This window comes from Triticum aestivum, chromosome 1B (genome assembly GCF_018294505.1).
Source record: "Triticum aestivum cultivar Chinese Spring chromosome 1B, IWGSC CS RefSeq v2.1, whole genome shotgun sequence".
Classification (NCBI taxonomy): Eukaryota; Viridiplantae; Streptophyta; class Magnoliopsida; order Poales; family Poaceae; genus Triticum; species Triticum aestivum.
In genome coordinates, this window is record NC_057795.1 from 9,770,796 (window position 1) to 9,791,321 (window position 20,526).

Below are 20,526 nucleotides of genomic sequence, written 5' to 3' on the forward strand. Positions count from 1 at the left end.
CTCGTGTTCCATCACCAACCTAAACAGACAACTTCCCTAGATGTATCTACCAAGGCTCGGAGCTTAGACGCCCGTGGACCCGAATCCTCCCTCCCCCGGACGGCGGCGTCGAGGTCCACCACCTCGGCGACCTCCGGCGTCGAAATCACCTGGACAATCATCTACGCGACATGGCCACCAGCTTCACGGAGAAGTCTGCCTCTGAGTGGTTGAAGAGCATAGCGCCCACCGGCTGTGCTAGCCAGCGTCGATCACCCCTGCGCCCATGTCGAGAAAGTGAAAACTTGTTAGTACGCAAATTGCATCAGTTCAACTAAATGGTATATTCCAATTCACAAGACCCATTAATTAAGTTAAGATTCTTTCTCATCTAGCAATTTAAAGGGGCTCATGCCGATAATATATGCTTAATTCCTCACTGGCTATTCAAACTAAATGGTCCAAGAACTTTGGGACAATCAACAACCTTTCCGCTTGATCTCCGCTAGCTACTTTGGATTCAACAAGAAAAGGAACATTTATTTGAACTGAAAAGAACAAGCAGGCAAGCATGCTATCAATCTTCTGGCTAGAATTTCACAAAATGCAACTGTCAAGTGTACTCTAACAATCGACGTGTCCCATCTCCTCATGATTAAGGACTCTAGCTGAGCCGACAACATGGAGCAAGATGTAGTCGTTTCCGAGCATGAACCCTTGGTTGTCATCAATGAACCTGCAACATCCATCATGCCCATTGTAAAATATGTTAGTTTCAGATAAGAAAAGAACTGAACTCTGAACATATGATGTTATCTAAATCCTTACTTTATGGAGATGTCATCGGCAGCAAAAAAAGGAAATATATTTCACTGATTTTGGTGTTGCAACAACGTATATACTTTATCACATTATAAGTCCTCACACCATCAACTATGACAAAATCTGAGAGTATAAGTCTTGTTACATTCACCCAAGTCCAAACATCAAATTCTGTCCAACATAGTACAGCCCACTTTGATAATTTCATAGTATTTAATATAACGAACGAAACCTGACAAGTGATATGTGTTTAAGTATCTACAGAACAGCCTCTAAAATTTTCATGTTGTAACTTTATTTTAATACCACCTCTAACAGGGCCTAATCTCCCATATCAAAATACTGTACCCAGGAACATATATTTGGGGACAGCAAACTAAATTGATGGCTGCTCTCAAACCGTACATCCAAACGACACAAATAAATACTCTAAAGAAACCTTGGAACTTTATCTAAAACTTATGTAAATGGGCCAACTCAAAATTCTAAGCCTAGCTAACTCATTTTTCAGATCTAAGCTTTCTGTCCAAATTGGACAGTGCAGTTTTTAACTGAACCAACTTCAGTTTACAGCCATGATGCAGAACTAGATGCTAAAACTAACACCTTGTAGGGAGAGGCGATGCACCATTTTTACCTCGAATCAAAGGCTTCGCATATGCGCTTTGGCCGGATAAATAGATGATATCTCCCTTAACAGTATCCATGCCATGATGCAGAACTAGTATTTCCAAATTTCGCCAAATCACTACTCGAGCATTTCTAGAGGAAATTAATTGATTCTCTACATAGCATCTGCCCTACAATAGCTAACCCTTAAACATAAAATTGGGCAAAGTGAGCACCACACATGTTTAACTGGGGTACATGTACATCCAACAAGGACACAAAACTAAGTAAAACCGAATGAAGCAACTGAAGAGTACCTCTTCCACGCTAGCCTTAGCCGCCGTCTCGCTGCTCACGCACAGACACTCCGTCCGCCAGAGCTTGAATATCTGCAGAACCAGAAACATTACTCCTCCAAACCCATAGCAGAGAATTCGAGCCCGACCACACCCGGGCCACTACCACATATTTCATCATCAGGTAACTTCTGTCAGTGCCAAAACTTCATTTACGACGGTAAAGAATTCAACACGACTGACAGCTAGGAAATCTTCTGCAGCTACATGGATTGTTGACTCTCACATATGAAGATAGAGAGGGTTATGACAGCAGCATACAACTGCAGGTCCATGACCATGTGTATCTAGACAGCCAAAACATTTACGAGGAGGACAACAACATCTTGTTGATGAGCAGCTAACCACGTCCATACGCGGCATGTCTGACTATGAACAACAACCAACAACATTACACACCACTCCTTTTGGCTTCACTTCTCAGATCAGATCAGATCAGATTGAACCAGGTGGTGGTGGTGGCCCTGCACAATTTAAACACAGCAAAGTACAGCAGTCAGTCAGTGCCTCAGCCTTCCCATTCGCACATGTAACTATTCATGCAAGGCGGTTGCTTAGAGGGGTGCTTCCTTGTAAAAATAAAAACCGTCCTATTTTCAGTTAAGCACCGCACCAGACAGAGGTGCTAAGTAAGTAAGTAAGCGGCTGTGTTATACAAATAAGGACCGGTGGAGCTTACAGAAAAAACAACCGCTTCGGTTTTACGGGCACCTTGCACAATTGTACAAGAATTACTACACCGGATAATCATCATTACGTAAAAAGGACACATGGATGCAAGAACAGACCCAGGACCAAACAACCTTCTACTATCCTACAATTATATCCATGCATTACCGAACAAATACTTTAGCTGCAGAGTAAGCATCAAAGAAACCTTAAATTCATTGACTGGTCCTCCTCCTCCTCCCCCTACATTACATATTTACATAGATCCATCCATCCATTTGCAGTTTCAGTATCTATTATCTATTACTAGTATTAAAAAGAAAGAAAGAAAGATGCAGATGCAGGTTGCTTTGCTTGCCTTGTGGAGGTGGAGGAGGTCCTTGAGGGGAACCTGAGGGCCCAGCGCCATCTTCACCGCAGCCATGTCATCCTCCTCTTCTTGCTCTTATTCTTCCTCCTCCTCCGGCGGCAAGGAGGAATGAACGGTGACGGTGACGCTGACGGAGACGGACACTTCCTCCTCCTGCTGGTCCATCTTCCTTCCTGTATCGCCCCTTCCCTTCCTCCCCCCCCCCTAAAGATTTAGAAGCAAAATCAAATCTTGGAGGGGATGCCCTGCCCTGCCCGCGTGATTGATGGAGGGAGGGAGGGATTGATTGATTGATTTGGGAGAAAAGGGAAGGGCGTCTTCTTCGCCAGGGCCCTCCGCTTCTCCTTGCGGCGGCGGCGCCTCTCGGCGTCCTCCTCCGGCGCGCGCGTGCGGGCTCCCTCCGCGGCCGCGGCTGCGAGCTGCCGCCCCAGGTACATGTCGCCCCGCATCGGCGCCGTGGGGCCGACCCCGTCCGCCGGAGGAGACGGCGAGGGGGACGGGGCGCTGGGGGAGGCAGCGCGCACGGGTGGAGAGGGAGAGGGAGAGGGACGGGTGGTGCTTGGTGGGGACGGCGGGCGGCGGCGCCGGGGACTTAGGAAAAAGGAGAGGAAGAGCGGGCGGAGTGGTCAGGCGAGGCGGAGGGGAATTTGGGCTTTGGCCTCCGCGAGCTATAGTAGTAGCGCTGGGTTTATACCCCACGCTGCTACTGCGGTCTGTCGCGGGAGGGCCCGATGAGGACTATATAGCAGTAGCGTGGGGTTTATACACCGCGCTACTACTATCAACTTAGTAGTAGCGTGGGTTTATATCCCGCGCTACTACTATTGCTTGTTCCGGTTAGCACGGTGGAAACCACTTAGTAGTAGCGTGGTTTTATACCCCGCGCTACTACTATTAACTTAGTAGCAGCGTGTTTTTCTTAACTGCGCTACTGCTAATAAGCAGTAGCGCTTCTTTTTGTGCCGCGCTGCTGCTAAGATTCTGTGTATAAGGTTTTCCCTAGTAGTGAGAGGTGCCCCCCTGCCCCTGTATATAAAGGAGCAAGGGGGGAGGGGGCGGCCGGCCTAGGAGGGGCGCGCCAAGGGGAGTCCTACTCCCACCGGGAGTAGGATTCCTTCTTTCCTAGTCCAACTAGGAGAAGGGGGAAAAGAAGGGAAGTGGAGAAGGAAGGGAGAGGGGGGCCGCACCCCAAACCCTTTGTCCAATTCGGACTGGGCTTGGGAGGGGCGCGCGCCACCTCCTGGCTCCTTCCCACTATGTCCCATTAAGGCCCAATACTCTTCCCCGTATTCCCGTAACTCCCCGGGACTCCGAAAAATACCCGAATCACTCGGAACCTTTCCGAACTCCGAATATAGTCGTCCAATATATCGATCTTTACGTCTCGACCATTTTGAGACTCCTCGTCATGTCCCCGATCTCATCCGGGACTCCGAACTCCTTCGGTACATCAAAACTCATAAACTCATAATAAAACTGTCATCGAAACCTTAAGCGTGCGGACCCTACGGGTTCGAGAACTATGTAGACATGACCGAAACATGTTTCCGGTCAATAACCAATAGCAGGACCTGGATGCCCATATTGGCTCCCACATATTCTACGAAGATCTTTATCGGTCAAACCGCATAACAACATACGTTGTTCCCTTTGTCATCAGTATGTTACTTGTCCGAGATTCGATCGTCAGTATCTCAATACCTAGTTCAATCTCGTTACCGGCAAGTCTCTTTACTCGTTCCGTAATACATCATCCCGCAACTAACTCATTAGTTACAATGCTTGCAAGGCTTAAGTGATGTGCATTACCGAGTGGGCCCAGAGATACCTCTTTGACAATCGGAGTGACGAAAACTAATCTCGAAATACACCAACCCAACATGTACCTTTAGAGACACCTGTAGTACTCCTTTATAATCACCCAGTTACGTTGTGACGTTTGGTAGCACCCAAAGTGTTCCTCCGGTAAACGAGAGTTGCATAATCTCATAGTTATAGGAACATGTATAAGTCATGAAGAAAGCAATAGCAATATACTAAACGATCAAGTGCTAGGCTAACGGAATGGGTCATGTCAATCACATCATTCTCCTCATGATGTGATCCCGTTAATCAAATGACAACTCTTTTGTCCATGGCTAGGAAACATAACCATCTTTGATAAACGAGCTAGTCAAGTAGAGGCATACTAGTGACACTATGTTTTGTCTATGTATTCACACATGTATTATGTTTCCGGTTAATACAATTCTAGCATGAATAATAAACATTTATCATGATATAAGGAAATAAATAATAACTTTATTATTGCCTCTAGGGCATATTTCCTTCACGCAGCGCCATGGTCTGGCGACAGCGTCCATTTGCATTGCGTGCCTTGCGGGATGGGCTCGGCGACGGCGAGGGCCCTCTCCATGTCGACGAACGTTGGGCCGGTGGGCGTGTTGACGGTCAGCGGACCGCCCTAGAGCCCACTTTAACACAAGGGTAGGGGCCCACCGCCCCCTCCCTGTTATGACTAAAAGTATTGCATTCATTAAACCATTTTAAAATGGAATGATGTATTCCATTGGTACTTCAGTACTGTGAAACATATACAATTAAAACAATCCAATACTAGTGGTACACTTAGGACTAATAAACACTATTGTGTTAAATCACGTCAACATAAGGGGTGGGGGATGCCTTCCCCCATGTTAAGACTAAAAATGTTGTATTTATTGAACAAATTAACAACATAATGGTGTATTGCGCAGGTACTTTCACATTGTGCCTTTTTTGTATATTGGTGTTAGTCAGAGGGGTTTTCATGAAATCAACCGAGCTCTTCACCAGCCCCCACATGTGAATTCAGAGTATCCATCCAAGATCCAATGGCTCGTATGTTTAATTTTTCTATGTTTACACCGTAAGAGGAGCTTTTATTGTAGTCTTCCCCCACTAGTGCAGTAGCTTGGAGCCTTCATATATGTCCTACCTAGTAGTCGAGTTGTTGAGCAGCTTGAGCCTTCTTGATCTTCGGTTTACTAGTAGAAAAGTTGCAAACCGATCATGGCCACGATTGCGACGGCACCCACTATCACGATGGCAATGTTATCTTTTAGTTTCTTCCCTGCATACCAACATGTACTAGTAAGTTATAAGTGCCTTGCATGTGAGTTTAGACAACTAAAGTACAATCAAATATATCAAAACATTACACTAGTACATGTAATAGGACATGTGGAAGAACCCTATGGAGTCAACAAAATATCCAGATGGACTCTCATCTCCCATTTTTCTCCCCATGCCCTCTCCCCAAGAGTCCTCTTGCGCTTCACGTCTCCCCTCCTCCTCCTCCTCCTCCTCCTCCTCCTCCTCAAGTGACCCCGCTGCCAGGAGAAGAGATGGGTAGGGAGTAGGCTGGTCATGTACATAGTAGTTGTTTAGTTATGGATGCCTTAGGGGACTAACTTTATATTCCATGGAGAAGCTTGACACAAACGCCAGTGAATGGCATGCGCTAGCGAGCATGTACTTCTTCTAGTTGTCGTCCATGGTGGATGGTTGCTATGGGAGGCAAAATTGGCAATGGTTTTATTGATAAGCTCAGGCGGCGACAGATCGAGTGGTTCTTTGGGTTGTTTCCCCTTTTTTCTTTGTTACTGAGGGGGGGGGGGGAGGGTGAGGGCAATGACTTTGGCTCATGCCTTGTAGATTCGACGAGCCAAGGGAAGGTGCTATCTCCAGATATGGTGGCCATAGCATCTCTATTGAGGCCACCGGTGATCTCGGGACTCAATTGCGTTTCTAATTTATCCTAGGGTCCTGAATGTTAATCTAAAGGTCTTGGATGTTTTCCTTTCTTTGGGGTCTATGAAGTTTTGCTAATTCTCATATACAGTGAGAGTTAACAAAGTCACATCTAACACCAATGCCATTTAATTAATAAAAAGAAAAGAAAAGAAAATCCTCACAGATCTTCACGCAAAATAAAATGGTGTAGGAGTTAGATCGCCGCCGCCGTTGGCCTGGCAGGTCGTGTAGGCCGTGGCCAGCATCCGCCCGGAGCTGCCGTGAGCGGCGCGTGCCACCAGAGACCGGGCCAGGCGGACGACCTCCTCCGCGTCGCAAGAGACGTCGTTGGACGAAGGGGATGCTCCGCTGAAGATGTCGTTGGTCGCTGAGGCTGTGGCGTTGCCGTCGGTGTAGGCCAGGAAGCACCCGTCGGTCCACACGGCGGCGCTCCGGTTGCCGTCGCAGGCGTCGAGGGCTATCCCGGCGGACTTGGACAGGCAGTCGCGGCAGGACTCCGGCGACGGCGAGTCGCCGAAGCATAGTCCTCGGGCCGTGGCCAACGCGCGGCCGCGGACGGGAGGGCCGCCATGAGCGACCTCAGGTTGTCATCGAACGCGGTGCCTCTGGTGGTGGACGGCCCTGTGCTCACGGTGCAGTCGTACTGGAAGTATCCCCCGGTGATGTCCTTGGAGGCGCCGCCCGCACAGAACGCCATTATGGCGACGAGGAGGAGGAGCCATTGACGATCCGGCGGTAGCGCCATGGCGTTGACAATGGCGCTTGCCAGAAGCTAGACGGAGGTAGTTGAATGCTGGAGTGGGTCGTTCAGTCCGATGTACGGAACCTTTCCCGGGGATCGAATCGAATCGAATCGAACGCACGTTCAAGCCGGGCAGCAGCAAAATCTCACGCAACCTGGCTGGCCGTATACGTTTGACTAGCTCTAGCACTCAAAGTCTCACGCAAAGGCTGTAGCTCAAAATTAGTCAGGGACATGAACTGTGCCTGGCATAGTTTTTGGACCTCATATCTGACGCAACGTTCGTCAAGAACAGGTGGCATTTCGAACGATTTTCATGGCATTTTTTAATGTATGTGGCATGACAGTTTCTTCAGAGTGAACGTTGCATTTTCTGGGATGAAGTCAGAAAAACTGGAGAAAAACATATCTACCATGCATGATGCAGCCTTTCATCTAGTTGGAGATTTGGTTAATTTTGTTTGTCCCGCAAAAAAAAAAAGATGGTTAACTCGTGCAAAAATCCTCCCTAGGAATATGTGGCTTGGTGTTCTATGTGATGCCTGACTCTAGACACATCATGCTATGTTAATTAATTAATAAATACTAGGTACATGCCCTGAGCTTTGATATTCCATTTCATCCTTTTGCTAGCATTTTCTGTACTCCTAATTTTCTTGCCTTACATTGATACTTAGTGCATACTTCACTGGTACATTGAAATATGTGGAATTCTTTCTCTCGATCTCCTACACATAAGCCTAAATATCTTCCTCAAAAAAGTTCATCATACATGCCTATTATGGCATTCTAAAGTCACTCCGACTATACTGCCATATGTGCATCACCGATGGCCATAATATAGATATCATTTACATCATATTTAATCAATAAGATCGTTTCCATCCACCCCGTGAAATCCAATGTTTGTATGCCATTGCAAAAGGGGTCCAATTCTCCCGAAACATCTATGGTTTCGTAACTCGACTGAAAATCTTGCAACAAATTTCCTACTATTTTACCTCCTACTCTTCACCACACCGCCATCATTGCCAGGGTTCTAAGCGCCTCTTCGCTGAACCTAGACCTTACTCCTCATCTTACTCACATTGACGAACATGAACCGGGATGCTAACAACATCATGCTACGGTCTAACAGATGCACGAATGATCAAGCTATGCACCTTCATGACTGGAGTTCCATGTTCTTCCACCTTTCTATGATACTGTAATTTCAAAACTTTCTATGTACTCTCCCACCCCTTCCCGGCTTTCGCTGTAAATGTACTATGATCTATTAATACAATGGTACAGGCCGATGTCAGTTTGTTATAGCACTGTTCAAAAGTAAGAGCATCAAACCCAACGAAGAGCAGAAGCAATTGAATGCAAGGAAAATAGCTGGGAATAAGCACAAAATATTTGTAAAGTGATAGTAATGTTTTTGGTAATTTGGATGGTTGCAAATAATTAAATAAAGGTCAAAGTAATCCAAATTCAAAGATAGCTAAACTTCCGCCCATTCCTAGTAATGAAGATATCATACATTAAGGAGACAGCTGAGCTCCGATCCAATCCTTTTGAGGGGAAGGAAATTCCGCACTAGCAATACAATATTTTGTTTTTGGAAACCTATACTCCCTAAAAGGTCTAATCACATACAAATACATACATTAAGGTATAAGAATCTCTAAAAGGTTTTATATTTAGAAACGGCCGGAGTACATATTTTAAATGTTTGGTGAAACTATATGTACTGGAAGTCACACATATTAGCCCCACAAATTGATGATGAGTCGGTCAGCCCAAAAATGGATAGTCAGTGTAGCCAACGATGGGGTCGGAGGTGTAGAAGGTGGCCCTGTTGTACTTGTTGAGCTCTGCGTCGAGCTTAAACCTCTTCGGAAGGTCCGGGTTCGCTAGGAAAAGCCGCCCAAATGCCACTAGATCTGCGTACCCCTCTCCGACCACCTTATTCCCCTCCTCCCTGTCATACCCGCCAACGGCGATAAATGTGCCCTTGAACGCCTCCCGGTACGGTCGCAGCCGCTTCGGTACCACCCGCCGACCATCGGCGCGCGCCATCCTTGGCTCCACCATGTGGAGGTAGAGGATGCCGCAGGGGACGCCGTTGAGCTTGGTGGCCATGTGGAGCGCAAGGGCATGCGGATCGGAGTCGTGGCAGTCCATGTAGTCGGCAAAGGGCGAGAGGCGGACGCCCACACGGCGGCCCCCGATCTCATCAGCCACGGCGGTGACCACCTCGAGCGCGAAGCGGCACCAGTTCTCGAGGCTGCTGCCGTACTCATCTTCGCGGTCGTTGGCGCTGTCCTTGAGGAACTGCTCGATGAGGTAACCGTGTGCGCCGTGGATCTCCACGCCGTCGAACCCTGCATTCCAATTGCCATGGACATGGACATAATACAGATAGAGCAGTTAAAAGCAGAGCACAACGAACACAATAGAGCAGGTAAAGCAGAGCACGACAAGCAGAACAGAGCAGCCAAAGCAGAGCATGAAAAGAAGAGTGTTTGAAGTGTCGCCAGCATAGGCCGGAGCTCGTCCGTGCGTACCGGCGTCGACGGCGTTCCTGGCGGCTCTCCTGAAGTCGTCGACGACGCCGGCGATCTCCGCCACATCCAGCCGCTTGGGCGTCGCGAACTCCTCCTCGAAGCCGTTGTTAACCCGCGGCGTGGCGATCGGCCTGCCGGTGCTGGACACCGGCTGCGGCGTCCCGTCCGGCCGGAGCTTGCCCACGACGCGCCCGACGTGCCAGAGCTGGCAGAAGATGACCGCGCCCTTGGCGTGCACGGCGTCGACGACGGGCCGCCACGCCTCCGCCTGCTCGTCCGTCCAGACGCCCGGGGTGGGCCGGTGGCCCTGCGCCGCGGCGGACACGCCCGTGGCCGGCCGTGGCGCGTTGCGCGTAGTAGACGGCGGCGTGCGGCTGCGGGAGGTTCCCGGGGACCGCTGCCTCGTCATCGGCGCCAGCACCACCCTGTGCGCCAGCTCCAGCTCGCCGCCGCCCGTCCTGTACGGCGTCAGCAGAGGGATCGCCGCCGCCTTCTTCTCGAGCCATGACCGGTGGGTTAGTGAGTGAGTGTGAGCTTACTGAGCTATTATATATAGAAGTAGATCAGGTTATTATTCATGTTCATCGTGAATGCACTGATGGATGCATGCACTGATGGGATAACGACGACGTATTACCGCCTTGCTAGAATCTTCGTGACTGAGTGAGTGAGCGAGTGACTGACGCAAGCCGTACGTGATGTATTGCCCCCGCCATAGCAGCAGCCCCCCACACCACAAAGGTACAAACTTTTTTAGTGTTTTCAAAGAGAAAATAAACAAATGGAACCAAGATGACTTTTGAGGACTGCATTCAATTGTGTTGACTACAGTAGGGGCCAAGTGGTTTTTTTTAAGGATGAGGGGCCAAGTGGACTTTGGTGCAAAATGTAATGGATCAAAGGAAGCTGCTCAATCTTTTTTTTTTTTTGCCTCATGGGTTACACTGCTCTCTCTAATCCGAAGCACAAGCCTCGTGCCCTCGTGGTGGTTAGTCATGTGGTTGTGCGGCCTGTCCATCCAGGTTCAGCATTATGCCCATCACAAAATTTAGGCATATATATAACCCTTGCTTTTCAAAGAAAGCCTCGTTCGACATTCATTTCATGGTCTAACTAGCAAGATGCCCGTGCGTTGCACGGAACATCAAGATGCATTTATATGAGTAGTTTATCTTGTGGGAGATAAGGATTATCTGTAAATGTGAAGAGAGTTGCGGGTATATTTTTGCAAAATTATCATAGTTTCTTCCTATCCGTCAGATATAGATCAAGCGGCCTATATTGCAGGATGGCAGGCACATCATCATCACCAACTTTTTTTTTATAATAGTAGAGATACATGTTTTCGATTTACAATTGTGAGGTGGCTTATTGCATGCCACTAGCCAATCAAGGCTCCAAAAGCCGAACACGTGACACCTCCATTGTGCAGCCCATGCTCGGGTATGACCGATGAAAGCTTCATCGACCATGGATATACGCTTCGTTTCTTCTCTGGTCGTCGTTTTCACCGCCAACCCCTAAATGAGGGACTTTCAATACAATGGTGAGCACCATTGACAGGGACTAGGAGGGACTTATTCCTTTGACATGCCATCTACAATGCAAAGAGGAAACCTAAAACCCTGCGAAAAACCAAGCAGTTGCGGTCCACCGCACCGTCTGACCAACGCCGGGAAAGTAGGTAGTGAGGAGGGAGAGAGGGGCGAGGATGTAGTCCTGTGGACAGTTCCTTTCATTTTCCTTTCCCACCTATGAGAAAATTTGGGCGGGGCTTTTCCTAATTAGGAATATAATCACAAAACTTAAAGCTTGGTTTTGATTGCAATAATAGACATCATCGTCCCAAAAGACGGGGAGTGATGAAGGCGATGGAGGAGTACATATAATTGGTCGCTGTCTCTGGCGGAGACAAAAGGCACGGAACTTGATGCGTGCTTCTGATGTGTGACAGCACGTCTAAAACTATAATAAGATGCCTATTTCTTCCATGCTTAGCTCACCCATGATGTATGTCGGCTCAATTAGCAGCCGGGAGCACATTAGTTTAATATAACCATATCACATGATAATATATGATTTGGATACCTATGATCTATAAATGAATCTCCTGTCTATTCCACTACTCAGCAGTCACTACTCCACACCACTCAGCAGTCTTCTTCTTCCTCCCCCGCCATTAATTGATCAAGAAAAGCTTCAGCTACCAGCAATGGAGCCCATCCCTCTCCTCACGCCGTACAAGATGGGCCAGTTCGATCTCGCCCACAGGTACGTACCATCCACTGGAACCGTCGGCCACCTGTTGTACATGTTCCATCACTCTTGGATCATGTATGCATGGCTGACATGACGGCCGGCTGACGACCATGTTCATGCTGCAGGGTGGTGATGGCGCCGTTGACAAGGCAGCGCTCCTACGGCAACGTGCCACAGCCGCACGCCGCCGTGTACTACGGTCAGCGCGCCACCGCCGCCGGCCTGCTCATCGCCGAGGCCACAGGGGTCTCGGACACGGCACAGGGCTACACTGACACCCCGGGGATATGGACCGCAGAGCACGTCGAGGCGTGGAAGCCCATCGTTGCCGCCGTGCACGCCAAGGGCGCGCTCTTCTTCTGCCAGATCTGGCATGTTGGACGTGTGTCCACCTTCGAGCTGCAGCCCGGTGGCGCCGCCCCGCTGTCGAGCACGGAGAAGGGGGTCGGCCCGCAGATGAGCTTCGATGGCCGGCTAGAGGAGTTCTCGCCGCCGAGGAGGCTGACAGTGGAGGAGATACCTGCCATCATCGACGACTTCAGAAAGGCCGCCAGGAACGCCATCGACGCTGGTATGCACCACATATATATGCTGTCAATATATACAGTAATAATTACTTTGTGCCAACAACTTTTAGCGCATGTTTTTTCCTAAATAAAAGTTCAGTTGAACTTTTTCTTTCTTTGGCTACTAATTAACAAAAAAATTGTACCTTTAGATATATTTCATGATTATTTTTCAAAATTCAAAATTTATACATTTTTTTTGAGTTGAAACACAGTTTTTATACATTTATTTACCTTAGGGTACAAATTGCACATTTAGATATTTTTTCAGATTTTTTAAAATATATTTTCTCCATAGACTTAGAATTTACTAACATGTAACCGTGGCAGCTAGGTGGCAAAGATATCTAAGATGTCATGTATTCTAGAATTGATGAAGCAATTCACTTGTTGGTTGTGGCAGGTTTTGATGGCGTGGAGATCCATGGTGCAAACGGGTACATCATTGAGCAGTTTCTCAAGGATAGTGCCAATGACCGCACCGACGAGTATGGTGGCAGTCTCGAGAACCGGTGTCGCTTCGCTCTTGAGGTCGTCGATGCTGTTGTGAAGGAGGTCGGTGGCCACCGTGTGGGCATCCGCCTCTCCCCTTTCACCGACTACATGGACTGCCATGACTCTGACCCCCACTCCCTTGCACTCTACATGTCCACAAAGCTCAATGGCCATGGCATCCTCTACATCCACATGATTGAGCCGAGGATGGCCATCGTGGATGGGCGGCGAGTGGTGCCGAAGCGGTTGCTGCCATACAGAGAGGCGTTCAAGGGTACTTTTATCGCTAATGGTGGATACGACCGTGAGGAAGGCGGCAAGGTGATCACCGAGGGGTACACGGACCTGGTGGCCTTTGGGCGGCTATTCCTGGCGAACCCGGACCTGCCAAAGAGGTTTGAGGTAGGCGCAGAGCTAAACAAGTATGATAGGATGACCTTCTACACCTCCGACCCCATCGTCGGCTACACCGACTACCCATTCCTAGAATAATCATCGAAGGAGCTTCTTTCTTACCGCTGGCTCTATAATGAAATGTATGTGTGAAATTTATGTTTCATCCAGCAAATAAACTTCGCACGATAATTGCTGAAGCTGCTCAAGTTTTTACAGAAACGTTACTCTCTCTTTTAAGTCTCACATACACTGTTTCAAGAAGGGTTTCCATTTAAAAATCAGGTAAAGGGACATCTCCGTATTTTTTTCAAGGCAACCATTTCTTGAAAAGTCGGAGGGAGATCTTAAGTTGTACTAGCTCATACCAAATATGACAAGGAATTGTTTCGTGTCTACAAGACTATTAATTTTATCGGACGGATATCTCACTCCTTGTCATTTCTAAATAGGCATTTTTTAGTCTTCATTTCTTTTATCAAAAAAACTGTACTCCCTCTGTTAACTAATATAAGAGCGTTTAGATTTGATCTAAACGCTCTTATATTAGTTTACGGAGGGAGTATATATTATTTTAGCCAATCATATCGTTGACCAAACCCAACCGGTACGTTTTCGTCAAAGGTATACATATCCCCGAAGGAATCCGGCCACTCCACAAAGTCATCCACAAATTCAAGATCAAAAAGCATAAGGTTGTCACTGTCACCAGGTGGCAAGCATGGTAAGCTATGTAAAGAAAAGGTCTTCTCTTTAAAATTTGATTTTGAAAAGGCCTACGATCGATTTAATTTGTGGTTTTTGCTAAGTCACTCTTCCGTAAAGGCTTTCACGTGGCCTCGTTCAACGCATGATGCGTCTGGTGTCGGGTGTCCTAAACACTGCCCCCGCTTATCAGTGCTATCTAACCTATGGCTATCATCTACTTCCTCCGTTCCTAAATACAAGTCTTTTAGAGATTCTAATACAAATTACATATGAATGTGCATATATATATATTTTAGAATGTTGATTCACTCATTTTGCTTCGTATGTAGTCCGCATTGGAATCTCTAAAAGGACTTATATTTAGAAACGAACGGAGTAGTAGTGATCTGCGCCAGAAACTATTGTATGCTATTGTTGACCGGTCCACCCTAGTGTTACATGATATCGTATAAACCACCCTGGTGGACCGGTCAACTGATGCATGCGGGTCCTTTTCACCTATGCACCATGGTAGGTTTTTACCGTGCAGACTGGTGGGTCGTGACGATGAAAATATCTGCATTACTTTTGTGTTAAAAAAAACTTGCATTATTTCCTTCGTGGGTGGCATTTGTTATATCTGAATCAAGCTTTCTAAGTGCTCTTAGCGGGAGCTCCTATCCATACTGTAGTGCAGAAATGCGTCGTAAGAAAAAAGGCAGGATTCGACCCAGAGTTGGTGAAGAAGACCAGCGAGCAGCTAATCAGTGGAGCTAACAATCGTTGGAGACCAAAGAGGAACACGCAAGTTTAAGAACTAACAACAATACAGAATCCGGTCAGTTTTGTATTTTCTCCGAACATTTCTTGGAAAATGTGAACACATTTTTAAAAAGTGAGAAATGTTTGATAGTCCGACAATTCTTTGAACAAGTCAAAACATTTTGAAATTCACTTTATAACAATTTTTTGAAAACTCAAACATTTTCTAAAAAATGCGAACATTTTTTAAATTTTGAGAACAAAATTTGATAACAGAACATTTTTCGAAATTCTGCAAAAACTTTCTAAAGGGAGAACATATTTTTGGAAATACAGAACATTTTTAGAATATGTGAACTTTTTTTGAGTTCACCAGAATAATTTGAAAATTGGAACATTTAAAAAAATTATGAACAGTTTCCAAAAACATCAACTTTTATTTAAATTCCCATTTGTTTTGAATTTATGAACAAAATTTGAAAACACGTTTTTAAATATTGATTAAAAACATTTTTGAAACTTTTGAACATTTTTTATATCTCGAACAATTTTAATAAAGCACAACATTTTTTTAAAAATACCAAACATTTTTTTAATTTATGAAAAATATTAAACATTTTAAATTTTTGAATATTTTTAAGAAAATTCCTAACATTTTCCGAACATTCCTCCAGTGAATCTAGGTCATGTGGAACAGGGAAAAAGAAAGAACAACATAACAAAGAGAGTGATATTTATTCTATTCATTCATCCACCAATCAACCCAAACGCGTGGGTGGGTGGGTGGGGGGGGGGGTTGAGTGGCGACGACTATGAGCAGCCCGTGGATGGATAGGGCCTCCTCTGCCGTTTCGACCATGAGCTGTTTGGCCTCATTGTTGGTCACCCAGCACTCACATGTTCATCTGTCCAGGGCCCAGGATAGCACGGCACAACTTATGCACACCCAGTTTACGACAAGCATCGGGATGTACCCCGGGATTTGCTACGGGTAGTCGGTGACGCCGATCTGATAGGCAACGGCCTCGCGTATGGGGAACCTCTATGACTTTCGCTCTTAATTTGCTCCACCACCTTCTCTTGTTGGTCTGGCCTTGTTTTGTGATGGCTTGCTTGCGAGAGAGAAGTAGATGGTTGCACCATCCCCACAAACAGAAAAGAGTGAGGGAGGCATCAATAAGGTTCAAGTCTTAGCCTAACACTTTGTGTATCCCAGGAGCCCACTTCAACACAAGGCCACAAGGGGTAGGGCCGTAGGGGGCGGACCCTCCCCCCTCCTCCAGTATGACTAGAAGTATTACATTTATCAAACCAATTAAAAATGAAATGATGTGTTCCGCCGGTACTTCCCTATTGCGAAACTTACGACTAAAAGTAGCTAGCTTCGTTGTGGCATACATGCATGGATGAAGCACGAGTGCAACTCCTCCCGGTCTTGACCGTGCCAGCGCCAACGAGCCAACCAGCCACAGGAACATGGCTCCAGGTTTCTAGAACCGCACAACACGTGTTAATTTCTACAATCCCTCAAAATGCTTCAACAATTTCTGTGTTTTTTAAATGTTCACAACAAGTGTGTCTATAATCCTTCAAATTTACAAACCCAAACTCAACATACACAAGGAGATTTGGGATTATAGATACATGCTTGTTGGCATTTAAAAGAATCAAATTTTTTTTAAACATTTAAATTTGTGTTTTGAAAGATGAGAGCATGATTTTTTTTAGAGAAAAACATGTTTGTTTTAGGATAATATAATCCGCTAGGCTTTATCCTGACAGGTGGGCCGGTGACCTCCGTAGCCTTAGGCGGGCCCACAGAATGCCCAGCACGGCACTCCCTGTCGTTGACGGCCCGTTCGTGTCTCTCTTCTCCCACTCTTCTCCTCTCCAAAATTAAACTGCCGAGACTTCAGTTCAGGCTTGCATTTGCAGGTCGAATTTCATCTCGTCACAGTTGGACTACATCACTATACTTTGCCCTGTTCTACACCAGACTGTTGATTTTTCTTCTCTGTGTTTCTTACTTGCTTGTTTATGTGCTGCCATCCATGCAGACAATATATTGAAGAGGAGGCAGCCGATTATTTTGGATATGATATTGCTGATGCATGATTTGTTTGATTATATAGTCCTCAACTTGGAAATGCGACAGAGGAAAAGCTTCCCAGCTGAACTTTGAGTTGCTTGCTTTCTGATCTTCTGCAGGTTAATTTGAGCCCAAATTCATGCATGCCTGTAGAGAAAAAGAAAAAGAAAGCTTCCCGGCTCAAACAATGATCCTAGCTAATTTTCTAGAGAAAAAGAAAGCTTTACATGTACACATGGGTGTAGAGTGTACTAGTATTATTCAAGCATGAGGAAGAAGTGGCGAATAATAGTTTCGCCTGAATAGTATTTTCTTGACATAGATAACACACAATTTACAAAATTTCGTCAAACAGTATTTCTGTCTGTGGTCACACTTCGGTAGGCAGCTTTTCTTGGTCTTTTGTGTTGCTATCAGTTGAATTTTTACTTGTGTTATTCAATGAACCAAATATTTTTTGCGCGTTGGATTTTAAAAAATTGTATGGTATCAGAAATGCCAGATGTCACTGAAATTAGGAAAGATCTGTCCAGTTTTTTTGACATGGTAGAAAGATCTGCCCGGTAAGCTTTGGTGGAAGCCTCGTGGTTCACTTGATCATAGTCGCAGATGGGTGGTTCCATCCAGCCACTTGATGGAAGATTCATTGAAAAAGGTTCTCCTTGTAGACAAGCTAACCCAGTACATACTCCCTCCGTAAAGAAATATAAGAGCATTTAGATCACTAAAGTAGTGATATAAACGATCTTATATTTCTTTAACTCTACCACCTGCGCCCTCGTCCTGTCCAGTGGCAGGTCGACCCCGTGCATCATTCTAGTAGCATCCGTAAATGGTGTGACTTGCACCTTGGCAATCCTTGTCATCACGCCGTCCACGAGGGTCGGCATCAGCCCGCATGACGTAAATTGTGATGATCGTGGCTGCTGGCTGCTACCAGACATATGTTGCTGGGGAGGACTCGCCGTGACGTGGAAAAACAGTCTTGTGTTTGGGTCCTTGGTACCTAGGAAAAAAATGGTAATCTTCTTGGCCTAAACTGAGCAGTATTTCTAGAATGTGTTGCTAATTTTCACTGTCTCGGCTGCTACCTGCAGGAACCGAGAAGACGGACGCTTGAAAAGAAAAGATGGAGACAAGTCGGCCGCTTTTGTTGGTATGTGCCTTGTCTTTGCCAAGAGGAAATGAAAAGAGAAAAAGGAGAGAGTAGATGCGGGAGAGACGTCGAAGCAGGACGATCGGGACCCATGATGCTCGTGCACGCGCGTATCAACTTGAATGCGTGGTCATCCAAGAAGACGCCTATTTCCTCCATGCTTAGCTCACCCATGATGTGACTCAATTAGCAGCCGGGGGAATAGTATGTGACTGCACATCAATCATCTATAAATGGGTGTCCACACCACTCATCAGTCGCTACCCCACACCACTCATCACTCTTCTTCTTCCTCCTCCGCCGTTAATTGATCAAGAAAAGCTTCAGCTATCAGCAATGGAGCCCATCCCTCTCCTCACGCCGTACAAGATGGGCCAGTTCGATCTCGCCCACAGGTGCGTACTATCCACTCAAGCTATCAGCCGCCTGTTGTACATGGATGGCTGAAACGATGGCCGGCCGGCAACCATACTTAAGCAATGATGCTACAGGGTGGTTCTGGCGCCGCTGACGAGGCGGCGCTCCTATGCCAACGTGCCACAGCCGCACGCCGCCGTGTACTACTCCCAGCGCGCCACCGCCGGCGGGCTGCTCATCGCCGAGGCCACAGTGATCTCCGACACGGGGCGGGGCTACACCGACACCCCAGGGATCTGGACCGCGGAGCACGTCGAGGCGTGGAAGCCAATCATCGCCGCCGTGCATGCCAAGGGTGCGCTCTTCTTCTGCCAGCTCTGGCACGTGGGACGTGTGTCCACGTTCGAGCTGCAGCCCGGCGGCGCCGCGCCACTGTCGAGCACTGAGAAGGGGGTCGGCCCGCAGATGACCTTCGACGGCCGGTTAGAGGAGTTCTCGCCGCCGAGGAGGCTGACAGTGCAAGAGATACCTGCCATCGTCGATGACTTCAGGAAGGCCGCCAGGAACGCCATCGACGCCGGTATGTACCATGTACTCCCTCCGTTCCATAATAGATGACTCAACTTTGCATTAATTTTAATACAAAGTTAGTATAAAGTTGGGTCATCTATTTTGGAACGGCGAGAGTATTTGCTAACATGTCTATATAAAATACTGCGGTGAAAGTTCGGTGCCGAAGATATCTAATATGTCATGTATTCTAGATTGATAAAGCAATTCACTTGTTGGTTGTGGCAGGTTTTGACGGCGTGGAGATCCACGCTGCAAACGGGTACATCATTGAGCAGTTTCTCAAGGATAGTGCCAATGACCGCACGGACGAGTATGGTGGCAGTCTTGAGAACCGGTGTCAGTTCGCTCTTGAGGTGGTCGATGCTGTTGTGAAGGAGGCCGGTGGCCACCGTGTGGGAATCCGCCTCTCCCCTTTCGCTGACTACATGGACTGCCACGACTCTGACCCCCACTCTCTTGCGCTCTACATGTCTACAAAGCTCAACGACCATGACATCCTCTACATCCACATGATCGAGCCAAGGATGGCCATTGTGGATGGCCGGCGAGTGGTGCCGAAACGGTTGCTGCCGTACAGAAAGGCGTTCAAAGGTACCTTCATCGCCAATGGTGGGTACGACCGTGAGGAAGGAGGCAAGGTGGTCGTCGAGGGGTACACTGACCTAGTGGCCTTTGGGAGACTATTCCTCGCGAACCCAGACCTGCCAAAGCGGTTTGAGGTTGGTGCGGATCTGAACAAGTATGATAGGATGACCTTCTACACCCCTGACCCCGTCATTGGCTATACCGACTACCCCTTCCTCGAATGACCTAGATGTAACTTCTCTTTCTTCGACGACGCAATTAATTGTGGTCATAATTAATTGTATGTGTAAGTGTTGTATTTCATCGAGCAATAAACTTTGTATGGTGATTGTTGAAGCTAGTCAAGTTTTTTTTTATAGAAGCACCACTCTATCCTTCCCAAAATATAAGACTTGTTCAGGTTTATAATCTTTGATACACTATTTCAACTATGATTTTCATCTAACAGTCAGTAAAAGGATGTATTCCAGAAAAAGTCGTTTGCTAGACAATCATTTCTCGGAAGTCGGAGGGGGTCCTAGGTTGCACGAGCTCAAATCAAGCATGCATGTCATGGAACTCTATCGTGACCTCCTAAGATGATTTTACTTTTATTAGATGGATACCTTATGGTCTTATCGGTTAAAAATATGCCATTTTTAGTCTCTTCTTTTCTTTTATATAAATAACTAGCCTTATATTTTCAATGCAAATTTGTAGTTACATGTATT

At 46.8% G+C, this 20,526-nt stretch overlaps 2 protein-coding genes and 1 pseudogene across 2 annotated transcripts; 2 read left to right on the plus strand and 1 right to left on the minus strand.

Annotated features, from left to right (window-relative positions):
• Positions 1-9,013: 9,013 nt before the first annotated feature.
• On the minus strand, positions 9,014-10,423 carry LOC123103371 (putative 12-oxophytodienoate reductase 4; annotated as a pseudogene).
• Positions 10,424-12,035: 1,612 nt separating this feature from the next.
• Positions 12,036-13,807, plus strand: LOC123103362 (putative 12-oxophytodienoate reductase 5). Its single transcript, XM_044524923.1, has 3 exons — positions 12,036-12,165; positions 12,279-12,724; positions 13,123-13,807. The coding sequence occupies exons 1-3, from the start codon at positions 12,107-12,109 to the stop codon at positions 13,704-13,706; spliced, it is 1,089 nt and encodes a 362-aa protein (XP_044380858.1). The 5' UTR covers positions 12,036-12,106; the 3' UTR covers positions 13,707-13,807.
• Positions 13,808-18,554: 4,747 nt separating this feature from the next.
• Positions 18,555-20,156, plus strand: LOC123103353 (putative 12-oxophytodienoate reductase 5). Its single transcript, XM_044524912.1, has 3 exons — positions 18,555-18,696; positions 18,793-19,238; positions 19,457-20,156. The coding sequence occupies exons 1-3, from the start codon at positions 18,638-18,640 to the stop codon at positions 20,038-20,040; spliced, it is 1,089 nt and encodes a 362-aa protein (XP_044380847.1). The 5' UTR covers positions 18,555-18,637; the 3' UTR covers positions 20,041-20,156.
• The last annotated feature ends 370 nt before the right edge of the window (positions 20,157-20,526 follow it).